Source organism: Scatophagus argus, chromosome 13 (genome assembly GCF_020382885.2).
Source record: "Scatophagus argus isolate fScaArg1 chromosome 13, fScaArg1.pri, whole genome shotgun sequence".
Taxonomy (NCBI): domain Eukaryota; kingdom Metazoa; phylum Chordata; class Actinopteri; family Scatophagidae; genus Scatophagus; species Scatophagus argus.
The window spans coordinates 17,485,946-17,510,290 of NC_058505.1; the positions used below are offsets into that span (position 1 = coordinate 17,485,946).

Consider the following 24,345-nt stretch of genomic DNA (forward strand, 5'->3'; position numbering starts at 1 on the left):
GTGAAATGTATTCTGAGTAGGCTCCATAGAAATTGACCTTGGGATGACAAACGTGGTTGGTTTTGGGGTTTTAGCAGCAACAGATATACACGCATTTCTTTTTTAAATGGACCTGTGGAAGCCCTGCAAGGTGATTTTTATGGCACCTATCAGCTTATTCAGCCAAGAATAAAGACAATTCTTATAAAAGCACCAAGAGATGGAGAGAGAGCAGCATGCCCCATCCATCTATGCAAGCACAGACTGTAATATTCACCTTCATGAGATGACAACAGTGCATGCATCATAATTTTTGACCCGCACCCTTTTTATAACCTTGACATGGACAATAACACTGGGACATCAAAGTGAATCCAGCCAGGCGGGCATTGACATAGTGTCCTCATTGTCATCCTCATGCCTGCGTCCTGGTCCACTGAATGGGCAGAGACCAGCCATTATGTTCATTCACTCACTGCAAATTATACAGCCTTTATCAGATGGCGCTCATGCTTTCTCCTCTCACAAGTCATGCGTGGAGACGACTCATAAAGAAAAGCTCCGCCATGTGATAATAACTCAAAATATACTGGTTATGGATTCGCTGTGTGTGTGTGTGTGTGTGTGTGTGTGAGAGAGAGAGAGAGAGAGAAGAAGTAACCTTGAAGGTGATGACACAGTATCCACATAGAGTGACTGTCACAGGAAAAAACATGCTTGATTGTCAGCTCAAACCAGTCTGACATGTGTGGTGTTACACTTAAAATGTAGATTTGCTCAGATTTATTACTTTTATCTGTGTTAAATTACGGCCGACTGAGTGTTGAAATTTTAGCCACTTTATTACCTTTACTGACACTCTTGAAACTTTGGCCCCTACATCTGTGCTTTGTATATTATTGTCACACAAGTCAGGTTTCTGTCGAGTTTAAGCAAATATTAAGAGCTGCAACAAAAGAAAAACGCTAATTACTGTTTAAATCCACTACGATCATGCAAATACTGGGAGCTTACTTATCAAAGTCCGGAAGAAGAGCATGCAACAAGATGGTGGGAAATCAATGTGGCGGAAAACCAACGAAACGATCATGACATCTTAAAACCACTGATCTAATGCTCTGCTTGGTGTCACACTTTTTTTTTTTAAGTCAATGGGAGATGCATAGGGAAACACACTAAAACCAAGCTTATCTATGTGGGATGACCTTTGATGAAGAAATGTCCAAACCAAATGAGAGAAACACTTCAGAGCAAAGCTACTGACTGATTTTTCTAAATGTGTGCATTGATTTATTCTCTGTTGTTATCAAAATAGTATCCAAGTGTGTGTCATGGACATGCTTTACAGGCCTCAAGGCAAGTCAAATTAAAACAGAATTTTAGTAATTAGTGTTGGTTTCCTTGAGGAACACATGAGTGGATTCCTGCCTCTAAATCTTTACATTTTCTTCTGCAGGTCTCTGGAGGATTGGATTTGTGTCAGCAGAAGTTTAGCTTCTTCATATTTTAATGACCACGTATTCCAGAGTTTATAAATTTCAGGAAACGCATCAGCTTTGTTAACAATAAATATTTTATTTGCAGGTGAAATCTGAAAAAATACTGTTACAACATCTAAAAATGTCTTACTGTGCAGTAGAAGCTTAGAGGATTAACAGAAAACACAAGAGGCTCTCAGCACAGCCTTCTGCTGATAGGACCAAACTTTTCTTCTCCTGCACTGTTACTTAGGGGCAAATGTGACAAGGAGGACAAGGCTTGTATCTGTTCACTCGCTCTTCATCTTCTTCATCATCATCTGATGGTGAGGAAGAGGAGCAAGACGAAGAGGAACAGCTTGTGCACCGAGATGACTCTTCATCACTTGCTGAGTCATCTTCCTCATCTTCATCTTCATCTTCCTCAGGACTTTGCTCTTCCTCTTGTTCTAATGGGAAAAAATGTAGTCTGTCACAAGCTCATGGTGTGTTTTGGAATATGCCACATTAAGTGCATAGAAAACAGGGGGACTCTCACCCTCCAACAGCTTCTTGTGGATCAGTGGGAGAAACTCAGAGGCCTCAGGATTGTCTGGTTCATAGATGAGAACTGGAAGGAGGAGAGAAGAGGCATCGTTAGCTGACCACACCGCTGGCTGATTTACTGACTGGCAGACACACAGTCCATGGATACATACTCATCTGACACAGTTTGCTGGCCAGTTGAAAGTCTCTGTCCATCACAGCTCTAAGGAACTGAAACATACATCCTCATTTCAATGTCCATTTCTCCCATTTAAGTACAGTTTATCCGAACTGCCTGAAAGTAGAATTTTGACTAAAAGTATGAAAATGCTTAGCATTCATACTTCAATAATTCATAACCTTTTTTTAACAGAGGTCGAAGTGGGGAATTATGATGATGATCAGTCACTTTACCTTGATTATTAGCTCCACCGGTGCCTTCAGGTCTTCATCCTCAGCATCCTCCTCCTCAATCTGTTCTTCTTCCCCATTCCTCTCATGCATGGGAAGAGACTCAGCTGGTGGGGGATCATGCGTTGTTCCTCCTGATAACCATTCTCATCATTACTGTCAACAAAATTCACTCTGCAAGTTTCATTCTTTCAATTTTGAGTTTGTTCAAGATCAGCCTACCCGTTACTGCTGAGTCTGGGGGCTGCGCTTTCATCGAGTCATTCGTTTTCAGCTTGTCATCAGGCACTGCAGTCAGCTGTGCTTGTTCTTCTACCCTGAAATCACATTTAAGAGTTAAAACTGTGTTCCTTTGTTTGTGATCCACTGCTGATTGATTTCAGAGTACAGACCTTGGTGTGATGTTGATGGAGTCCTTTGGTGAGCACTCTGCAGGAGAACCACACATACAAAAAATGCAATTCAGCCAGGAAGCCTTTGGGTGGATTTCCTTTTTAAAATCTTTTTTAGGAACAGTTGTTGAAACTGTTTTGGATGATGCTGTGGACAAACTTACTGTCAAAGCCTTAAGACACAAGGACAAATGACACAAATAGCAAACGGCTCAAGATTGCAATACAACACAAATAAAAGTCCAGAGTAAGTGTCCCTGTCTCTACAGTATGAAGCTCATTTCCCAGCAGTTATTTTGTGGTGAGGTGTTGTTGTTTACTTTTGGGTGCATCCAGCCTGTCTCTTCTAATTCTGTCACAGTTAGTGACTTTGTTCATGACTTACTACTTTTATCAGACACATTTAACAAGCATGCTCTTGCATACTTATCCATGTACTTGTGCAGGGTGATAGGTGGTAACTGCAATTTTAAAAATAACTTTTTTCATTGATGATAAAGTAGGAGCTGCAAGCAAGCAAAATTTCTGAGCGCTGCATTACATTCTGACCTTTTGAGGCTACTTTAGATGTAGAAATTGTTCAGAAGCAGATTTCACCCTGAATAACTGTATATAATACTGTGAAATAGTAGATGAAATCTGTTTCGGCTCTGCCACATACCGTCTGTGTTCAGCGCTTCACCACTTGGAAAGACAGACTTTCGAGTCTCCTGGAAAGAAACCTTAACTATAACAAATATTTTAAGTGCATTCGTGAAACCAAATGTGTTTTTGTCAATCCAGTCTCAGTGAAGTGTGTTTCAGAATACCCACCTGTACAGAATGAAGTAGTGCACAGGTAGGAGGACTCCTGCAGGATGTGAAAAGTTAAGAGGACCAAACCAATAATACTGGATGAACATTGTGTGTTATGATAGAGATGTATTTGCTAAGAGAAGACTTTTCGTACCGAGGTTTATCAGTGACCGTCCTTTCCCCTACTTTTTCTGGAACATAATCAGAATATGAGCCTGCCATGAAAGGATAGTAAGCTGCATAGGCAAATGCACTCGAGTGAAATCTTCTCATTTCAGTCATTAGAAAGGAAATAAATCAGGATATGATGTTTTGTACATCAATGTGAAGACCGAATTGTTTCTTACCATGGGGTTTGTGCATCTCAGCATGAGCAGACATCACTTCTACTGCCAACTGCATCCAGGGAGAGAGATCGGAATGGCTGTAATCATGAAATGTTTGTTGGACAGGCAAAGTAGCAATTCACAACCATGGCCAATGTTGTGACCTAATCATGGCAAACTGCACACAATAAAAGCAAAAGAGGCAACACTGAATATTAACAATGCAATGCATGAGAAAAAAAACAGCATTTTATGTAGATAATAGCAAACAAGAGTGTTGTAATAAAACAGAACCCAGGTGGCATTGTGTTTAATGTTTACCTGTTTCTGTAAAGCATTGGAGGGTTTCCCCAAACACTCTAACCTTGGTGTCAAATTACAGTAGTGAAATAATGTACTGTTTTGTTATTTCTTGTCAATTAATTAACATAGTTGATAAACTCAATTCTTTTCCATAGGGATTTATGAGTTACGTGTGACACCTTGGTGTGTATATGATGGCCTTACACTCTGGGGTAGCATTGTTTTTGAGACTATTTAAGACTTAAACAAAGTAATTTTTCATGAGAGCATAGCTCCATGTTTATGTATTTAGGTATTTATTAATTTAGACATGCTGAAACACAATTTGTGGTATTGAAAAAATTACTATCTGTTACGGTGTTAATTTACCACTTAGCTCTCTAAGCATCTTAGATTAGGTAATGGGAGAAGCAGGTAACGTTGCATAAGATTTGAGAGCTTCTATTGTCGGACAGCTATCCTCACCTGCTCATAGAGTTAGATAAAGCGGTTTCAACTTTAGGTACCAACTTTGGAAGAAACTTTCCTGTAATAATAACGATGAATAAGGTTGTCTTGTATTAGAATTAGCGGCTAGCAGAGGTAGTGGGACTGCAGCGCAACAGGGAAACAAACAGTCGTTACCATAGTAACGGAGAACCTCGGACTCAGTGCTACCTTCATGGCTGTTGGAAATTTAACATGTGCAGGCCAGAGACGGGTTGATTTTATTCACTAAATGACGAGTGTGGAGACCATGTGAACTGATGAAAATATAATTATGTGTTTATTCATAGTATAGGTTGCTAAAGGCACAGTACACATCTAAATTAAAAAAAACAAAACAAAACAAAACAAAACATATTTTCCCTCTTACATGTACTGTTGTTGGCAGTTTCATAAGAACTTTATTCTGATGATATCTCCACAACTCAACACCTAAACATCCATCCATCCATCCATTTTCTATGCCGCTCATCCCAGATGACTGCCGGCGAGAGTCGGGGTACATCCTGGACTGGTCGCCAGTCAATCGCAGGGCTCACCTTAATATTTTAGATGCATAAATAGCACTACGGGTAAGAGGGAAAATTTGAATTTTTGGGATTGGCATGAACTTTATTTGTGAAACTAAAAAAAATGTCAAAATTGCAGTTGAAAGCAGAAAAGGTTATGTTTTCAGTATTTAAGTTAAGAAATAGGAGATTTTGAAGGTTTCTTTCCTGGGCCCCTCTTACACAAAGTCTAGCTGTTTCTGTTCACCCTCTATGTCAGCCATTTTTCATCCAATAAGTAGCTGTAACTGCTACATTAGCTGCGCATACGTCGAAAGGACTGCCCTCAGTCTTGAATCTGTGTGTTGATGTACATGTGTGTGGATGAGAATGTGTGTGAGGTTAATGGATTCAGGTCTCCTCAGCGCTTGGCTGTATTGTTTCACGCTTGTCATATATATATCAGGAAGATATAAACTGTCAGACTGACAGGGTGAAGACTCAGACTTCCCACAGATACTAAATTAGCACATGACTGACAGGCTTGTCCATTTGCTGCTAGAAGCGCTGTTTAGAGAAAGGTGAGGTTAGTGTGAACTGTTAAATGTGCATGACTTCTTTTTACCTCCTACAGTTTCTCTCCGTCTCTTACTCCCTCACACACACACACACACACACACACACACACACACACACACACACACACACTCAATTAGGCAGTGCAGTGAAGTTGCTCAGACTGATCTCTCCCTTGGGATCCATCTCATGCACATTGACATGCCACTGAACCATTTGCATGTGTGTGCATGTGCATGCTTCTGTGTAAACTTTGTGTGGTTTCATAAGCGTAAAAAGTGCAGAGGAGGCAATCAGTCTTGTGCAGAAAAAAGTTAGCCTTGTCACAGAACTAGCAGAAGAAATCCAACAAAGAAAAGGATAACATCACACATCACTTTCTTAATTATTGGCATGGAATTTTCAGTCTTTTACATTAATGTAACAAAAGGTAATTGATGGAAATGGCACATTAAAGTAGCGTCGCCTCTGTCTGTTGTTCCTTCACAGTTTGCGGTAATAGAGGTATTTCATTTGCTCTACATCTCTACTTGCTTTTGGATTGCCTACCTCTATCTCACCATATCTTCTCAGTGCAACACTTGACTTTGTGACATATGTGTGAGTTGCATACAATGAAAGACTGATAGATATTGTGCTTCTTGCATGACTTTGGTAAATTCCATGACTAAAGGTTTTTGTATATTTTGCACATGTTGTCCACTTAACAATTCAAGACAACTTGAATTTACTGTAAACATATTGCATTCATAAAATGTTGCTCATGTAAGTCTGTTCCACTTTGTCCTGCCAACGTAAATGGTCACATTTATGGCCATTTCTTGCAGCTTCACAGGTGCACAATTCAGTGAGGTCAGAGAAATCTAAAAAAAACAAATTTCAAAGCCGCATTAAGCACATCCAGTTTGGACTTGAACACACAAAAAAACATTTGAAGATCATTTTTTTTATTCCATAAGACGTGACTTTTCTGAAATAAAAGCTACTATGCTACTATGTGTTATTAAGGTTCTCAATTTTCTTCCTTTAATCAAGCTGTCATATTTTCATTAATGTAACTAGACTGACTGGTGCACAGAAATACTATTGGTGATGTCACATTTTTAACAACTAAGCTTGGTCTAATTGAAACAAAGAATAAAAAAATAAGAAATCTCTTGTGTGAAATTACTAAATCTGTTGTAACTTTGGCAGAAAATCTTTATGTAAGAGTTCATTGCTCATAATGAGAAGATATACAAGAAAATTTGAACTACATTATATAGACAAAAGTACTGGGTCTCCCTCTTGGGTGTGGGATGGGGCTGTTTTTTAGGGGTTGGGCTCGGCTCCTGACTTCCAGTGAAGGGAAATCTTAACTCTTAAGCACACCAAGACATTGTGAACAATGCTATGCTTCCAACTTTGTGGCAACAGCTTGGGGAAGGTCCTTTTCTATTCTTGTGGAAAGTCTTCCCAGAAGAGTGAAAGCTATTATAGCTGCAAAGGGGGGGGGGGCAATTCCATACTAATATATGTTTATTTAGTATGGAATGTCATTAAAATCCCATTGGTGTAATGGTCAGATGTCCCAATATTCTTGTCTATACAGTGTATGTTCCCAGACCCAACCAGTCACCTATGTGATTTTACAGCAATATAGTGTATACATGTCTTGAAGTCAGATGTCAATCATCAAGGTGGAATGTGAGCTGCAAAAGCTGCACTGACACTGTCACCTTGTTTTTATGGAGACCCCCCCCCCCCACTTCCTCCTTCCCTACAACAGACAGTCAGAGAGACCTGCACACACACACACACACACATACACACATATACACATTCAGCACCAGCACCAGCAGCCCATCAGCCACACCTGCCATAGAAGCTTGATGGGAAAATATATTCCACACAGACGACATGATAACAGAATCATTTCACACTTCAGTGATCCTCTGCACGTCCTCTTTGTGTGCATGTATGAACTTGTGTGTATGTGTGTGTGTGTGTGTGTGAGCAGCAGCATGCACCTCTATTAGTGTGCTGGCGGGCTGTATGCACTGTATGTGCCTTGAGAGACCCTGTTTTTCTCAAATTTCCATATGATGAGCCCTAAGGTAAAAGAAAAAGACAGCTAAAGAGAACACAGACTGAGCAAAGGGACAGGAAGACACATCACAGTCCTTCAGGACATCAGAGTGTGGAATGTGAAGCATGTATTTCTGTGATGGAACACCAGTGAACATACTGTTCCCTCTGTAGCTTCATTAACAGGGATCAGCTTTAACAAAACAAAGCAACATCCTGCTGTCATAATGACTTCATCTGTAGTGCATATACATGGTTGTATGGTCCCCATTCATTTTAAGTTTGTATGTATATGTACATTGGTGCTCATGCTATTGTGTCCTCGGGCACACGTGTTTATGAAGCATCTGTGCGTTTCTGTCAGTGTGATGTGGTGTATGACCATCCATCCTCATGCCTCACAGCCTCTGGCAGGCTGAAGGCTAATAATAAATGCAAATTACAATCAGAGGAGCAGATCGGAGCTGAAGAGGATAATTGCTCCATTATGGCTCTGTGTGTGTGTGTGTGTATGCGTGTGTGTGTGTGTGTGTGTGTGTCTTGTATAACAGGGAGAGAGAGCAGGGAGGGTTACCAAATGCCAGGTGCTGATGTCACAAACAGACTACATAATGGGCCAAGTGAAGTGTTGAAAGTATTGATTTATTTGTTGGACAAAATTCTGCTTTTCCAGTGCGAGGGCCATGTAAGGCTAATTAAAGTGGGTGATGTAACAGCGAGTCACAAATCAAAAGAGAGGAAATAAAGATTTAAATTTTAAGCTGCTCCTGAATGCCACCGTCAGGGTCTTAAATACAAAACTGTGTGAATAGTATGTGGTGGTAATTTGGTGTCATTTATAGAGAAGTCATGCATCTTTTTCAGTGACACTTCACTGTCTCCCCATTTCATTTATTAGTATCCTCATTGAAACAGAGGCTAGGATTTTCTTGCTATCCATCTTTGAAAATTTTCTAAAAATGATTATAGTTCAAATTTGATATTTTGGGAAATTCACTCCAGTCCTTATTTGCATTATTTTCTACAGTTGGTTAAATAGATTGATAGGCTACCTCTCTCATGTTTGCATGGTAAGTAGTAACTCAAGAGCTGGTTAGCTTAGCATAGCATAGAATCATTAACGCTGCTTATCTCATTTGTTTGATACATTCATGAACCATGGTGTAAAAACAAAACCTGTGTGTTGATTTGTTGGAATTTTAAGTAATGATGGATTTTTCTTTCATTGATTTTATATTGTGTTGGTGCATGCATGCACGCATGCACGCACACACACACACACACAAACACACACACACACACACACACACACACACACAAACACACACACACACACACACACACACACAGACACTCACACACACACTCATATACACAATAAAAAAAACACTGAAGTGTCAGTCTATTTTATTAGTAAATCACTCACTTGTTTGTGTCCTTGTAACATGAGCCAAGGGGTTTAACTGCTAATATTTATATGATTACACATGCTTTGCTTTTAATGTGAAATCTATTTAAGAGGATGACTCCAGCCTCTGGGCAGTTTATTTTCTGTGTGTGTGTGTGTGTGTGTGTGTGCATGTGAGTGAGTGATCATCATAATCATCATCATCTTTGACTTTGTAAGCACTCTTTCACTTACTCTTTCCATTTCTCTGCTGTTCAGCTCAGTGATGGAGCCAGCCCATCTGTCTCTCTTTCAGGCCATTCATCATTTCCTCGCTCATCAACTCTGTATTTCTTCATTTTCTTTCCTCACTCCATCCATGTCTCTCCCTCACCCATCACCCATTTCAGAGGGTTTTTCGTACCACCTCTTTCTTCCGTTCCATCCTTCCGCCTCCCACTTTTAACTATCCGGTCTTTTTCTCGCTTCATTTTCTGCCTCTGTCATTTCTACTGACTGTCCATCCATAGAGGATGTTTCTGAGAAGATGGGCTCATTTCACTAGGGGCCTGATTACCAGAATAAATGAAAATCTCTCTTAAGTCTTGCACAGAAAATGACACTGATCAATTAATCTGGAATGATGATTGTGCAAAAAATAGAAAACTCTATTAACCATAAAACACGCCTTCACGCCACCATAAAGTGCAAGAGAGCCCTTTAAATGTGGCAAAATTTGGTTTCAAGGATATAATGGTGCAGTGAAGAGATACAGATCAGGATGGTTCATTAACCGGATCTAACAGAGATCCACATTGCTGATTTGTACCTATAGGGGGTTGTCTTATATGAAAGTATAAGATATGAAAACATGAAATTTTTCTCACTATTCTGTATTATACACACTAACCTTAATGGTCTAACCCTTTTTTTTTCAGTCAGCCACTTAATAAAGTGATTGGGTCCCACATGAACTCATCTGCTAAAAGAATACTGGCCATTCCACATGTGTGATATGTTTCTATCTGTGTGAGCTGTTGCACCTGTTGCACCTTTAAGATTAAATGATAAAGGGACAAAATAAAAACAGATTATCACAGGGTGTCGTTAAGTTCCTCTGTATTTATATAAGCATCTAAATCAGGATCTTGTAACAGCTTTTGCTTTGTTTGTTTACAGTATGCTGCCAGGACAACGTCTCTATCAATCAACTTGAGATGAGGATGTTACTTTAACTAAATGTGAAATCAACAAGATGTGGTTAAAGAACAGAACCCACAGAAGCTTTAAAACGCTCACAGTTTGTCTTCAGAATGCCATCACTCTGACGTCTCTGTAGGGTGACAGAGGAGATGACAAGGTGGCACCCGCAGAGGAGCACATTTCCCATCCTTTCCTCTGTCCATGATGCAGTTGAAAGATGAGGTCATTTGAGTGACAGCCGAGGCGGCCATTTGAGACGTAGTGAAGGAGACAGAGAGGCCTGAACAGCGGCAACAACTCACGTGCATTTCCAAATGCTGAGGTGTTGGGGGTGGGGGTTACAAAGATTTATTCCTCGGGCACTCCAGCAGCACAGGCATGATTATGATACCATAACACAAGGCGCCATAAAGAAAATGCTGTCAGCTAAATGAAGAGCAGAGCACTGAAATGTGCCTACCATTATGTGATCAATCACACCTGTCACGCTCGTAACCCTCGATCAAAAGAGCCGTCACTGTCAGCTGTCACCAGCTTCTCCCTTGTCTCTGGCCGTCTTTCATTTTTGCATGTTTTCTGGTCATCTGTATGTGCGAGAGTGTGTTTCTGGGTCATTTCGCCTCTTTTCCCAGTCGGCCACAAGTCTGCCACCTACAATACCTCATGTGAGTGCTGATAAGAGGTGAGGAATTACCAAACATGTTGGCCACATGCTGACTGAGATCACACACACACGGCCCCCCTCTAATATTTCACAGCGAAGAAGAAAGGGATGCATACATCATTCTGACAGAGCCAGAATGGAGAGAGACATCCCTCTGTTATCTCCACACACACACGCACTGTCAGAGATTTATAGTACAAGGCTTTAATGGTGCCCTCACACACCTCTCCCCCTGTGTATACCTCTCTATTCGTTCACACAGACACACAAACACACATCCATCCATCATTCAGCTTCCTCTTCCTCAGTTTTCCTCCTCTTCTCCATCATCCCCATATCTGCTGTCCATCTCACATCTCCCTTTACTTCTCATTTCTCTCCTCCGTTATCCTTTTTCTTCTTCCTCCTCCTCTCTCCCAAGACAGCTCCCCATGTCTCTTCCTTGGCTCAGTTAATTGAAAATACAGTAAAAATAAAGATGTCAAAGTGTAGTTCAGTTCAAAGGGAGAAAAGAGATTTCTATCATCCTGGAGAGGAAGAAGAGTCCAGATGCTGACAAGTGAAGAGGAGGGGAAACATACTCACACTGTAATTCCAATGTGTTTTTATAAATAGCTTAATGTTCCCAATAAACACCATGTTGACAGCCATACATGACTCTCTAATGGGCAGTGGTTAAACCTTAAACACACACCATTTACCCGTGTGATTTATAGAGCCATGCTTGCAGCCACTAGGCGAGGCTGATATGATCCTGTTTATCCCGTGTTGTTGTGTGGCTCATCATGCATACACGTACTGTCTCAGGTATACACACCATGGTCATTTTTATAAAGTGTGTTGCAGTTGAATGAGTTTAAATCCAAGGGGTCGCCGTTTTGACAATGACGATGATGTTATGCTGCTGTTGACCATTTCATAGACATCTGATACAGAGACTTCTGCAAAGAAGGGATCCATATGCTCCACGACTTCTGGGCTAAGTGTGTAAATGTAAGAGGGGACTCGGCTTAAAAATAAATGGGATAGGTACTCCTTTATATATATATATATATATATATATATACTATATATATAAGCATGAGGCATGTAACATGAGGAACAGGAGAGTGTGGGAGCTGTCAACCACAAAGTCCAGAGAGGAGGCCTAATTATACAGCGAATGGAAACACCTGTGTGCATGAATGATTAGTGTGTGAGGTTTTTAGGTGACATTTTGTGCTAGAGATGTTTATACTGTAGAACTCTATTTTTACACTGCAAACTCTGGCTAAGCTTCTTGAAAAACACAATTAATGATTAAATGTTCATCTTAAGTGTGTGTGTTTGTGTGTGTGTGTATGAGTAGATGTACCCTGTTGTATTTGGAATATGGCTGAGTCCATCGCCCAGTGCTGCAGGCTGCTAAAATGACTGGAAGGGAACAATCGTTTCATCTTAACCTTCTTTTACAGGCTTTACGTAAGAGGAGGTGGAGGTGGATGAGGAGGAGGAGGAGGAGGAGGAGGATGCTGCTGCGTGACCCCCAACATCTCCACACGGGAACTGTATCACCTCAACCCCACACCTGCACACCCATCAGCAGTATTGGAGATGATGAGATGAAGGTCACTGCATCTCTCTGTCCATTTGTTTGTCTATGACAAAGTCCTAAAACATCAGTCTGGAGAGCTGCCCACATCTCCACACAATTTAGAGTCTAATAATTTGGTGGTAATGATCCAGTTCGTGTGTGTCTCTTTGTCTGGTTGGCTGGCTGCAACAATTGTAATCGATCATACACTTCTGTTTTTCATTTTCACCTGAACATCAGCTTTTGTATGCGGGAGAAGTTTGCACTCTCCTACAACCACACACTCACAGCAGCACACACTACACACACACACACACACACACACCCTCTCACCCTTCAATACAACCCTATAATTTGCCAGATGCGGGGAATCGCTGGTTACTATGGCAACTACAGTGGGGAGAGTTTTCGTTCTTCTCGATTTTGGCAATGGGGCTGCACACAGACACACACCGGAATGCACACACACATGAAGGCGTCATGTGATCATGGCTGAGGAACTGAATGGACGAATGAATCAAAAACCAGCTCCTCATCTGCAGCCAATGGACGTTGAGTTTAGATGTTGATGACAGCGGTGATTGGTCCTATGAAATCATCCCATAATGAAGGGAAGGGTGTTGATTTTCATGTGTGGGTGGACTGTTGTGATTTTTCTGAATGTTAACAAAACACACACACACGCACACACACACACACACACACGTACCACAGAGGGTATCACGAATATGCATGAGCAAAGCAGATTCTCTGTAAGGATGGGCTGGTAAAAACAGAATGAGCTGAACTGACACTAACACTTTTAGACAAGCTCAGTGAGTCACTGTATACTAATACAATACACACACACACACACACTGATGCCCTAATACATGCAAATACAAACTGATTCACCCAGAGTTAAGAGTTTATAATGAATTTTCTACAATGCTACTCTAAGATGTTTCGTGTTGTAATCATTCTTGTGCCATTTAAAAGACACAACCTTTAAAATGCTAAATGAAACACGGCCGTTTCTAAAATTAACCACGAGTCATCAGCTGCACCAAAAAACGGGTTAGTGCTGAGCCAATAAAAGCAAGGCAGGGGATTATCCTCACACACACACACACACAGAGCTGCATCTGGTTGGAGCAGATAAGAGGAATTTTCCTCCCTTCAGGGAATCAAGCAAAAGGAAAATACAACGGAAGGATATGTGGAGTGAAGGGTCGGCACATGGTGGGGAGGGGGAGGGGGAGGAGGAGGAGGAGGAGGGGACCAGTGAATGGGTGACAGTTGAAAGTTGACTCGTGTATGTGAGTGGTGTCCCTATCATTGCCTATGTAAGAACAGGTCAAATATGTTCATTTATTTAAAACACATGAGAGTATCTAAATCTGTGTGTGTGTGTGAGTGTGTGACTGAGCTAAGCTGCTTCAGGGTGCCTCTGTGCTTTACAGTCTAGTTTGGGGAAATGGCAGCTAATCAATAAACAGCATGTAGACACACGCACACACACAAACATTCGTACATCCTACAGCGGGTCAGTGTATCTACACTGATCAGAGTTGAGAAAAGCATTAAGGTCTTTTTGAAACGCTCTTGTAGGGGTCAAATACAGAAGAACGTACAGAAGCTTGTGTTTATTGCCTGTACCTTTCAGTTTCATTTTGTGCAAGCATTTTGAAAACAAACCTTTACATTTAGAACTGAGCATTTCAGACATTGTCTGTGAAAAGAAAACAGACCAAATTCAAGAGGCTCGTCCTTGATTTGCCCTTCAGAAGCCATGGCAGGGACTCAAAGCACGTGCTGTCCATACATGTTTTTATCTGAATAACGCGTAGGGGTCTTACGTATGTCTGACGACTGCCAGGCCAGCGACGTCAGCTGACAAAAAGCCATCCCTCCCTGCCTCCTCCTGTCAAGTTATGCATATTTGGATTTAAGCTCTGAGTCTGCCTCGCAGGGGCGTGAAGCTCTGACCAATCAGAGGCAAAACTCTGTGGCTGGAATTTACATACATCTGCATGGTTAATGTACTGTGCAAACTGAGGAGTGACACAGTGATTTCACCTTTTCTCAGTGATAACATAATTCAACAACTGACCTTAAACTAAAAACGTAATTGCCTGCTAAATCCATTCATTTGCCTTCCAGTTGGACTGAGCGGAAAACAAACTGCATTTGTTTGTGTAATTGCCCATGAGCAAAGAGAGATGGAGAAGGAGACAGAAGACGAGAGAAAGTGTGTGTGTGTGTGTGTGTGTGTGTGTATGTGTGTGAGGGGAAAACTAGTGAATAAACAGAGGAGATGGATGAGTCTATTAAAGCAGTGGCTAATCCAGGCTATTAGGAAGCAGAGTGTAGGAGTGTGGGAGAAGAGGACACATATGTTGAGTTAATGGCTCTAAATACAGACCTAAATGGAGTAGAGAAGTGTTAAAGATTATTATAAATGTGCCCACGGGTGTCTCTAAGAATTATTGGATGACAGTGTGCACCATCCCCTGTGATCCTATTTGCCAGAGTCTTCCATATATGGAAAAGTTACATCTCACAGTCTATAACTTATACATGCCTTCACGCCATCATTAATGATCAGTTATCACACACACACACACACACACACACACACACACACACTTAGCTGAAAACACCTTGACAGACACAACACAACCAAAATAACCTGTTAATACTCACAACACGACGACCACTATGTGTTCTTCATCAGATTATTCCAATTGGCAGACTAATAATAAGCTGGGCTAAGGCTGGGTCAGCAGCAGATATCAGTAATAATACCTGAACATGCCATCATGGTCGTGTTGGGCGTGTTTGCAGTACATATGCTGTCAAATTAATGCAGATGTTCTCTCAGCTCAGTCTGTGTGTGTTTTGAAGTTGCAGTGCTATTCATTTTTGATTTTATCTGAGACCCGTTGGGTCAAACAGAACAGGTACTAAGTACCTGTACTAAGTATATCCAGTAGATAATTCGTTAGTCATGGCTTATGTTATACTTGCAAGTTCTATTTAGAGTTCACTACTAGACTAGCGTAGTTTGGTAATTTGCACAGCCTACTCAATCCATGGATTATTTAGAAATGTCTCTGGGCTTTTTTTGTCCATGATACGCCTAGTAAATAAAATGTTTTCTTTGTGGTTGACTGTAATGTTTTCAAAGTCACCTAGCCCTTAACTGGGGAGACAAGAGAAGATTAATTTATAGAAATTTGAGAAAAAGTGAAGAAAGTGTAAAAGTCAGTTCTTCATTTTTGTGTTAAAGACGAGTGAAGTACATATTAGCATGTATTTATATGTAAAGCTGGAGGTTTCTGAAGGTTTTCTGAAGGATTTTTGGAGATGAACCACCTATGTGGAGAACTATAATGGAGAGGGACTACTGAAACATGGCGTCTCCTGAAGGCTTCACGTTTCCTCATCACACCTGGGGACTTTGCTTATTGACTGGCTCCAAAACGAAATGTGATGTCACAAAATCCAGCTTGTACGTGCACATCTTAAACTCAAATCAAAGGTGAATGTGAAAACAGCCTTCTTCTATTGAAGTGACAATTTTAATTGTTTTTTTTTAATTTTAATAATTTTAACTGTTGCCCCGTGATAACCTAAAGCATAAACTCGGCATGTTGTTAGATAGACAGATACAAATTTATTTGATAAGCTCATGCTGCCAACCCACTCCTCTGTCCTCTTGTCAACAACAAAACTCTTCTTTAAGGGTGGCTCAAGGTGCAGTAAGTCAACTTCACTTATTAGTTGAGAGTGAGGGTCGAAGTCAAAGGCCTTGGCAAAGGTAAGTTTTCCCCCAGGTTTTTTAACAATTTCTCTGATTTCACCACTTTTAGAGTTTTCTGTCACTGAACAACCTTCCACCTTCAGCTCTTTGGAGGCCTTGATAAGGAATCCTGCTGACAGGGCAGTAACCCTGAGGAAGTGCTTAGTGGACAACCAGCAAACTCAAACTAGGGCAATCACACTCACACAGTTGCATACGTCTGTAAGTGCTCAGATGTTTCACTGTATAATAATTATATATTAATCTAGCCTCTCAGTGAATAATGGAGATTTGTGATGACATCTTGTGAGAATTCCTCATATGGTGTCAGAATAAAAATCCAAAGCATGGATTTATGGAAATGTAATATATATATATATAGTTCTGGAAAATCACTGCTGATTTTGCGTCATTGTAATGTTGTAATGTGAGGGTTTGGGATAATTGCAGCTCATCTCTTGCCTCCAGTCTGGATGCAGAACAGAGGAGCACAGCTCACGTCCAGCCAATCAGAATGCAGCATGTCGCATTCATCATCATAGTGACGAGTCCAGGCTCTCAGAGCTGGAGGGTGTGAGAAGGACTGAGAGGGGGCATGGTAAACAACTAGGACACACACACACACACACACACACACACACACACTAACCATAGTGGACAAGCCTTCACTTCCCATTAAGTTCAGTATTGCCCTGAGGATGGGGTAAAAATACTTTACCACAAAGAGAAGAACCAAAACAACACCAGCGTGTGAGTGTGTGTGTGTGTCTGCGTGTGTGTGTGTGTGTGTGTGAAAGAGAGAGAGAGAGAGAGAGGCAGTGTTCATCAGTGTACTCTTGCCTTGAAGTGATTATCTTCTACACATAATGAGGGAACATGATTAATTTAATTAAATTTTTAAAATTTATGCAAGATTTAAAAATATATTAGCAAAAACTGGCTTAAAACTGTAGCCAGCTGATGATTGGTGGGAAACCAATGAAAATGCACTGGTTTAGTCACGTAATCCTTATAGTAAATCAACAATTACTGGATGCAATTAGGATTTCCAAACACGTGTGAGTCCTCCTAAAATGGAGTTAAGTATTTCCTGTTGAAAACAGAGGGTGGTACAAAAGAAATGGTGGTTTCCTCTATCTAGGACATGTGTGGGTGTTTAATGCCTTCAGCACGAAAAGGCAGCTCGTGCCTGAACACCTCCTTCTCCACACACGCGTACACACACACTCCCAACCCCCTCCCACTTCAATGCACGTCACACAATCAACGTATTCCTGCCTCATGAGCTCAAAGGAACAGTTTTAAAATTGGTCAAAATCTTGGCCTATTCACTATTATGTTGAAAGTTAGGTGAGACTATCTCAAAGAGATGTTATATGTCTCTGAAGACATTTTGCCTCTCATCCAAGAGGCTTCATCAGTTCATGCTCATCTAGAATAGACGGCTAGTGTCAGAGACTGAATGACCACTGACATGTCTGTGCAGTAAATATTAAGTAATATTAAGTAACAGACTGGCGTAGGGGTGGTGGTGGTGTGTGTGTGTGTGTGTGTGTGGGGGGGGGGGGGGGGGGGGGCAGTTGCTAATAAAATCCAGCAACTCTAAAACACTGATTATTATGTTCTATCTCCTTAGTTTAATGCGTACAACAAATGAAAAACTAAAACTACAACTACTTGAGGTTTTGCTAAACTAAATTCAGCTAACTGTCTCCTGGATGTTGCTTGACATTTAACAACGAACATGAGACTTAAACAATCAAGACATAACATGTTGATTAGTGAGCTCAGTTAGGAGCTGGTGAGCAGGTGTTGCTGTAACTTTCAGAAAGAGGCAGATTAGCTGATTCCTTAGTTTCAGTCTTTGCACTAAACTGAACCAGCATCTGACTGTGGCTTCATATTCAGCATACACACATTTGAGGGATATCAATCCTCTCTCCTACTCTCAGCAGGTAAATGAATAAGCATATTTCTCAAAATGTCAGATTAATCCTTCATCCTGTGTGTGTGTATGTGTATGTGTGTGTGTGTGTGTGTGTGTGTGAGTGTGGATGTGTATTCCTGTAGTTGTAAGGACAAAAATCTGTTCGCACAGTCCCATTGAGAGGACCTGCCTTACTTATGGAGACAAAATGCAAATCCCCACAACATAAATCATTAAATATTAGGGTGAAGATTAGGCTGAGGTTAGGATTAGGCAAGTAATATGTATTGTTACGGTTAGGCGGCAGTTAAGACGCCATGAAATTAATGTAATGTCCCCAAAAGTGATGGAAACAAGACTGTGTATGTGTGTGTGAATGTGTGTGTGTGTTGGCTGTAGGAGTGTTAGGTACAGAAAGGGTTATATAACTGCACACTTTCTGAGTCTACATACATCCTCTGTCACACATTGTCCCACGTTGTCGTGTGACCATCAGTCACCTTGGCTTACCGTCATATCTTACAGTAACACTTTCACACACAAGCACACACACTCAGACACATGCACATTTTTCTGCAGAGTGATTTGCTGCTTTAAAACGCCAGTCGAGTGATGCTCAGTGACATTAGTACAATGTTCCTGCAGTCACTCATGATGAGTGCAAAACAAGTGCTCCCTATTTATCAGACACAATAACAGCACAAAGTCCTTTGTGTAGGAGGATAAAACAATCAGTGCTGCAAACCAGAGTGTGGGTGTGTTTTTACATCTGTGTGTAATGCCGTGTATACATGAAAAGGCTATAGACTCTTACACACTCCACACAACTGTATTCTTCTTCCTTATGTTGTACCCCACCAAACACAGATATATCCCTCCTCTTCTATCCCAGGTCTGTTCTCAGGGTCCACATGACAAATCACCACATTAAATGAGGCCATTTTTAGGTGCACCGCACTTCCTCCTGCTTATTGGTTTCAGATAAAACTGCAATATTTCCATTCATCTATTTCCGTTCGTCGATTCCGTGCATAGGATTCATTCACGCACATGCCACACACACTCTCTCTCTCTCACACACACACACACGCATGCACAGATACGTGCGCGGTTATATGCACACCCCCTCTTTCTCCTTGGTCGTTAATAATGTACTGATGGCTATACTGAGGTTACTGACCCATAGCCAACCCATTAATCAAACAACACAACTAGCATATGATCATAATAAATATGCTCTAGATGAATGTCTTGCAGTCAGAAGAATAGACCAAATGCTTCCCAGAAGCTGTGGCCAGAAGGACAAACGTGATAGAAAACAGATAGGATGAAGCTGAGGTATTTACACAAGCAATATATTCTCTTGTGAAAATCTGTTTTGATAAGTAGAATGCTCTTACACCCTGACAAGCATGTCTTCCTTGCACAATCGCAGCCCACACACACTCCTCTGCTGACAGACACTATCTGCTGTATGTGCATATAATCATTGAAACATATCAGTGTTTTCTAATTAGTGATGGTGTCCTCTCAGTGACTCAGCTGACTGGCCTGTTTGTAGTGTATTTGTGATTGGGTCACCATCAAAACAACATGAGCTGCTAGTTAGTGCTATCAGTACTAAGGAGGCCTTGACTAGATGAATATTCCAGCGGTGTTGTTCTGACCTCTAGTGGCAGTGGGTTAAAACTACAGTAAAAGACAGCACAAAAAGCAGTTTCTTCAAAATACAAGTTTAAAAAACTTGTACACTTGTCTCTATAGAGACATATATGACACATACTGTGTGTCTTTAATACTTTTGGAGATGAGTCATGGCTGTTTGTTTTCACAATAACGATATTGTTGGGAACTATGAGGAAGGTTAACATTTAATCCATTACTTCCAGTGAAGGGAAATATTAATTCTTCAGCATACCAAGACATTTTGGACAATGCTATGCTGATGTTTGGCCTCAGTCACAGTTATTGAAAAGTACATGTGGTATTATCAATTTACTGCTTCTAATATTACAGTTTTTATTTGTTAATCTATAATAATCACTTGTGATTGTTTCAAATGCATGAGAATGTACTACACTTTACTTAGCACCAAGAATGAACTGCTCTGATGAAGCATACTCTGTTGTAAATGCAACAACATGTACTTCACTTTATTTAACATGTAGTGATAATTTATGATACTGCATGAGCTGTTATAGCATACTATGAGTTCTTACTGCAGTTGATTGTTGTGTATAGGTGAGTTTAGGCAGTCATAAAGTATTTTAAGAACCTCTGGTCGACCTTACTGTACAACCTGGGAAATACATCCATAAGACACTTGAATTTATAATTCATTATAAGTCACATCTGTAATGTTTTATAACATTGATATAGTGCACCGAGCAGAGTTCAGATAGTTTTGTGTTTATTTCTATAGGCGCATTCAAGTGCAATAAAAGTGTCTGACAGTCTATAAAGGAAATGAGAGATAAGACACTAAAAACACAAGTCCAATAATTAATACCAGCTATTGACTCAAAATCATCTCTCACGCGTACACGTGCGCGTGCGTCATCAAGAGTCATGGAAACAGAATGTGGACGTGAAGCAGGTGATGGTATATTAGGGCTGAAAGCGTTTACGGATTTGATACTAGTCGACCTTATGCAAAACTTGCCTGCCAGAAGCTAAACTCTCTGATAGCTGATCGCCTGGAAAACTACTGTTGGAAAACGATTTGTTGGAGAACTGTACGACAGGAAAAGTTTGAAGGAAACTTAAAAAAACGAGACCTGCTGCTGGGAAAATGGCTTTTAACGCGCCCCCCGTGGAGGAGCACCTGCTGGCCGGAATCAGCCAACCACTTAGCAGGTAAGACATCTTGTAATATCACACCTGATTTATTCATTCATCTTCCTGAGATCCTTCAAAACATTTTCCAGCACTAATTATCTCTAAAGTTATGTAAAGTGGTGAATACAAAGATGGAAATTTTGTGGAAAATTGTGGAAAAACACATTTTTGATGGAAATAGACACACGCACGGCGTTTTCGCTGCGTAAAATGAATGTGAGATGGATGGAATGTGCGGATTGTAACGGCAAAGGTGCACACTGTGTTAACGGTGCTGGAGTAATTTGAAAACACTGTTATTTTGGTTTGACGGCGTCAGTTTTTCCATATCTGTGCAATACGTTTTTGGAAAAAAACATGGCGACTGGGTCATTTTTTGAAAAATGCCAAAAAATATGTTATGTTGTGCGCCATGGATTCGATGGAACTTAAGGGCGTCAGAAGGTACAGGTGTGACTGAAGCAGTTCCTGTTCTTCTGTGTGGTCTGTCTAGTTTGCTTGTTGTGATGATGGTTGGATGATGGATGATGTATCCTCAGTGGCTCCGAGTCGTTTTGGGTTCAGTGCTGATAAGATAAATTAAGTATACTTTAAGTCAAAACGCAGCAGCAGATCAAAGTTGCTGTGAGTCCTGTGAGTGTAGGACATAAAATGGACAGAAAATGAACACGTGTCTGACCGGTGTTGGACGTACAGCTGACTGTTCATTCATCGCTCTGAGAGCTTGTACTTGACATGTTGCTGTTTTCATTATTTCATCATGTGCTGAATTTTGAGGTAGAAGAAAGGAGATTTGGTTTGTCATTAAGTGATTGTGCGCGTCCTGCGTCCAAAACGCCACCGTCTGGTCCACACCCCGTGATTTACAGCTAAAGGTGAGAGAGGAACGACTCGTTTGGTTTGCCACGGGAGCAGAAACGTTTTTGTTTTGTTTTGTTTTTTTTTTCAGGCTGTCTAATGTTCATTTAGCGGGATTTGATGAAGAAACTCACGAATCAGCTGCGTAATGACGCACGCACTTCAGTAACTGTCTCTCTGAGCGGACGGCTGAGCAGACCTCTGAACTACTGCCCACATCTCCAACCTGTTGGAGATTGATGACTTCACGAATCAATCAATTAGATAATGAAAAAATATAACCACGTACATTTACTCAAATACTGTATCCAAGTACAATTTGAAGATATTTGTACTTCACTATTTCCCTTTTGTGCCGCTTTTTCCTTATTCTCCGCAGCACTGATGTGACAGCTGTAGTCACCGTTTACTTTGCACATGAGACAAAGTTTATTCAGCCGTTCAATTTTAATGTATCAGTAATAATAATCCAGCTTTATATGAATGTGTACGTTGATACATCTTTATTTCAGTCAGACAGTGGAGCAGGTAGTGGAGTCTCCACTGCAGTAAAGTCTGATTATGGGGCTCTTACCTCAGTCAATGACACAGTAAACCAGGCAGTGTTGGAGACACTGACATCTTACAAGCACACAGTTCACACAAGACTGACGAGACTTAAAGCTGGTAGCAGCATCTTGTGTGTTGGTGTCCTTTCTACAAGGTGCTCTTAATGTACCTGTTGCAATACAGTATTGTGTGAACCCTGTTTTATCAGATTGCCAAATGTCACTTTTTTCACTCTTTGTCACTCTTTCCATTAGGTGGCTTCTTTCGACCTTCAAATGATGGCACTGAACGCCTCGCTGCTGAAAGGCCAGAAGAAAACAGGGTTATCAACAGTGCTCCGCTCCTCCCTGATTACGAGGAAGAGCTAGACGTTGTTGGTGTGGATGATGACGATGTGCTTCAGGTGGCTGAGCTTCAGGGAGCTGATGGAGGAGGTGAGAGGGATGGTGGCCTTCACAGGTGTGAGCAACCAGCAGGAGAGAGGAAGAAAGAAAGGAGTAACTAAATCATAATGACTGTGGTTATCTGTACCGGTTAAGTTGGTGTGTGTGTGATTTTGGATCATCCTCATTGTAGGAAGACTCACTTTGTTGTCTGCATTTATGGCCTCTTTTGTGTTCACACATGTTTGCCTTTCAGACTTGTTAAAAAGAAGGTGCGAACAGTAATTTTTCTTCTAACATCACATGATTCTCATCTTGTCAAATGTTTTAGGACTGCACAATAATTGATGTTATTTTTAAAGCCAGTAGCAGCACCTTGTGTGTTGCTGGCTTTCTTACAGTTCATGCATGTTTGTGGAAATATTCATGGTCAAAAACGCATTAATTAGGCCTTTAGGAATGTGACCAGAACGTGATATTTTTTACTCTTCGTTCTCTCTCAGATATCCCTGTACGCCCCTCTGCACAAAGGCCTGAAGACAACAAAATCAACACTCCTCCACTCCTCCCTGATTATGAGGAGGAAGATGAAGAGATCGATGTTGTCGGTTTGGATGATCTCCTTCACCCGGCTGAGCCTCACAGAGATTTAGGGGTTGATCAGGTCAGTTTTGACCGGCCCCAAAGCAGGGGAGGAGAGGAAAGGGGGGAGCTGCTAAATGACAATGAAGCTCTAAATGCCAGATCTCCCTCTCCTCCACAACAGGATCCTGCTGCTGAAGGTCCTCTTTATGGTCACATTCCCCATGGTGACCCTTTTGCTCCACCCTTTCTGGCTCCTCCTGCTTTTATTAAAGCTCCTCCTGAAATGGACAATGCTTGGGAGGCTGAAGACAACAGGACTGAGACACCGGTCGAGAACATTGGGCCACTTGAACTTTTAAGCAGTGACAGCTCTGTTGAAGACGATGCTGAACTCTCAACTTCTGGTCTCAAATCCTCCACAAGAAGGAGCAGGGAAGAGGATGACGAGGAGCAGGCTACCACTAAGTGGCCGAGGTGGTCTGATGACAGCGACTCAGACTAACTCCACGATACTCTTCATGACTGACAGTCATTCTGAAATCATCCTCACTGGGCTCACACGGACCCTTCCTCACTACCACAGCATGTGACAGGATGGCTACACTGACCCTTTTCCACACTGACAATAGGCCCCTGCGTCTGGCGGGACCTGCGATTGAACCTGCAGGACCTGCGTTGAAGACAGTCCCAGTAGCGTCTTGCACTGGGGCCAGTTTGTCCTTTCTCTACATTCTGGCATGGTGGCTGGGTCGACTTTTCTTTCATCTG

At 41.2% G+C, this 24,345-nt stretch overlaps 2 protein-coding genes across 15 annotated transcripts; one reads left to right on the top strand and one right to left on the bottom strand.

The window, feature by feature from the left end:
- Positions 1 to 1,597: 1,597 nt before the first annotated feature.
- erich2 (glutamate-rich 2) lies at positions 1,598 to 4,846 on the bottom strand. 14 transcript variants are annotated; one of them, XM_046409660.1, is made up of 11 exons: positions 4,675 to 4,846; positions 3,928 to 4,004; positions 3,735 to 3,816; positions 3,599 to 3,635; positions 3,447 to 3,492; positions 2,786 to 2,822; positions 2,616 to 2,710; positions 2,397 to 2,527; positions 2,156 to 2,213; positions 1,996 to 2,067; positions 1,598 to 1,906 (listed from the first exon to the last, which is right to left on the bottom strand). In XM_046409660.1, the coding sequence occupies exons 1-11, from the start codon at positions 4,680 to 4,682 to the stop codon at positions 1,707 to 1,709; spliced, it is 843 nt and encodes a 280-aa protein (XP_046265616.1). In that variant the 5' UTR covers positions 4,683 to 4,846; the 3' UTR covers positions 1,598 to 1,706. The 14 variants fall into 14 exon arrangements, with proteins under 14 accessions (XP_046265616.1, XP_046265621.1, XP_046265618.1 ...); XM_046409665.1 differs by having other exon boundaries at positions 3,735 to 3,771; positions 4,675 to 4,845; XM_046409662.1 differs by having other exon boundaries at positions 3,735 to 3,795; positions 4,675 to 4,845.
- A 16,309-nt stretch (positions 4,847 to 21,155) lies between these two features.
- Positions 21,156 to 24,345, top strand: LOC124069440. The gene is made up of 5 exons (XM_046408610.1): positions 21,156 to 21,220; positions 22,440 to 22,455; positions 22,573 to 22,588; positions 22,864 to 23,043; positions 23,496 to 24,345. Exons 1-5 carry the CDS (start codon positions 21,156 to 21,158, stop codon positions 24,077 to 24,079), a joined length of 861 nt encoding a protein of 286 aa, XP_046264566.1. The 3' UTR covers positions 24,080 to 24,345.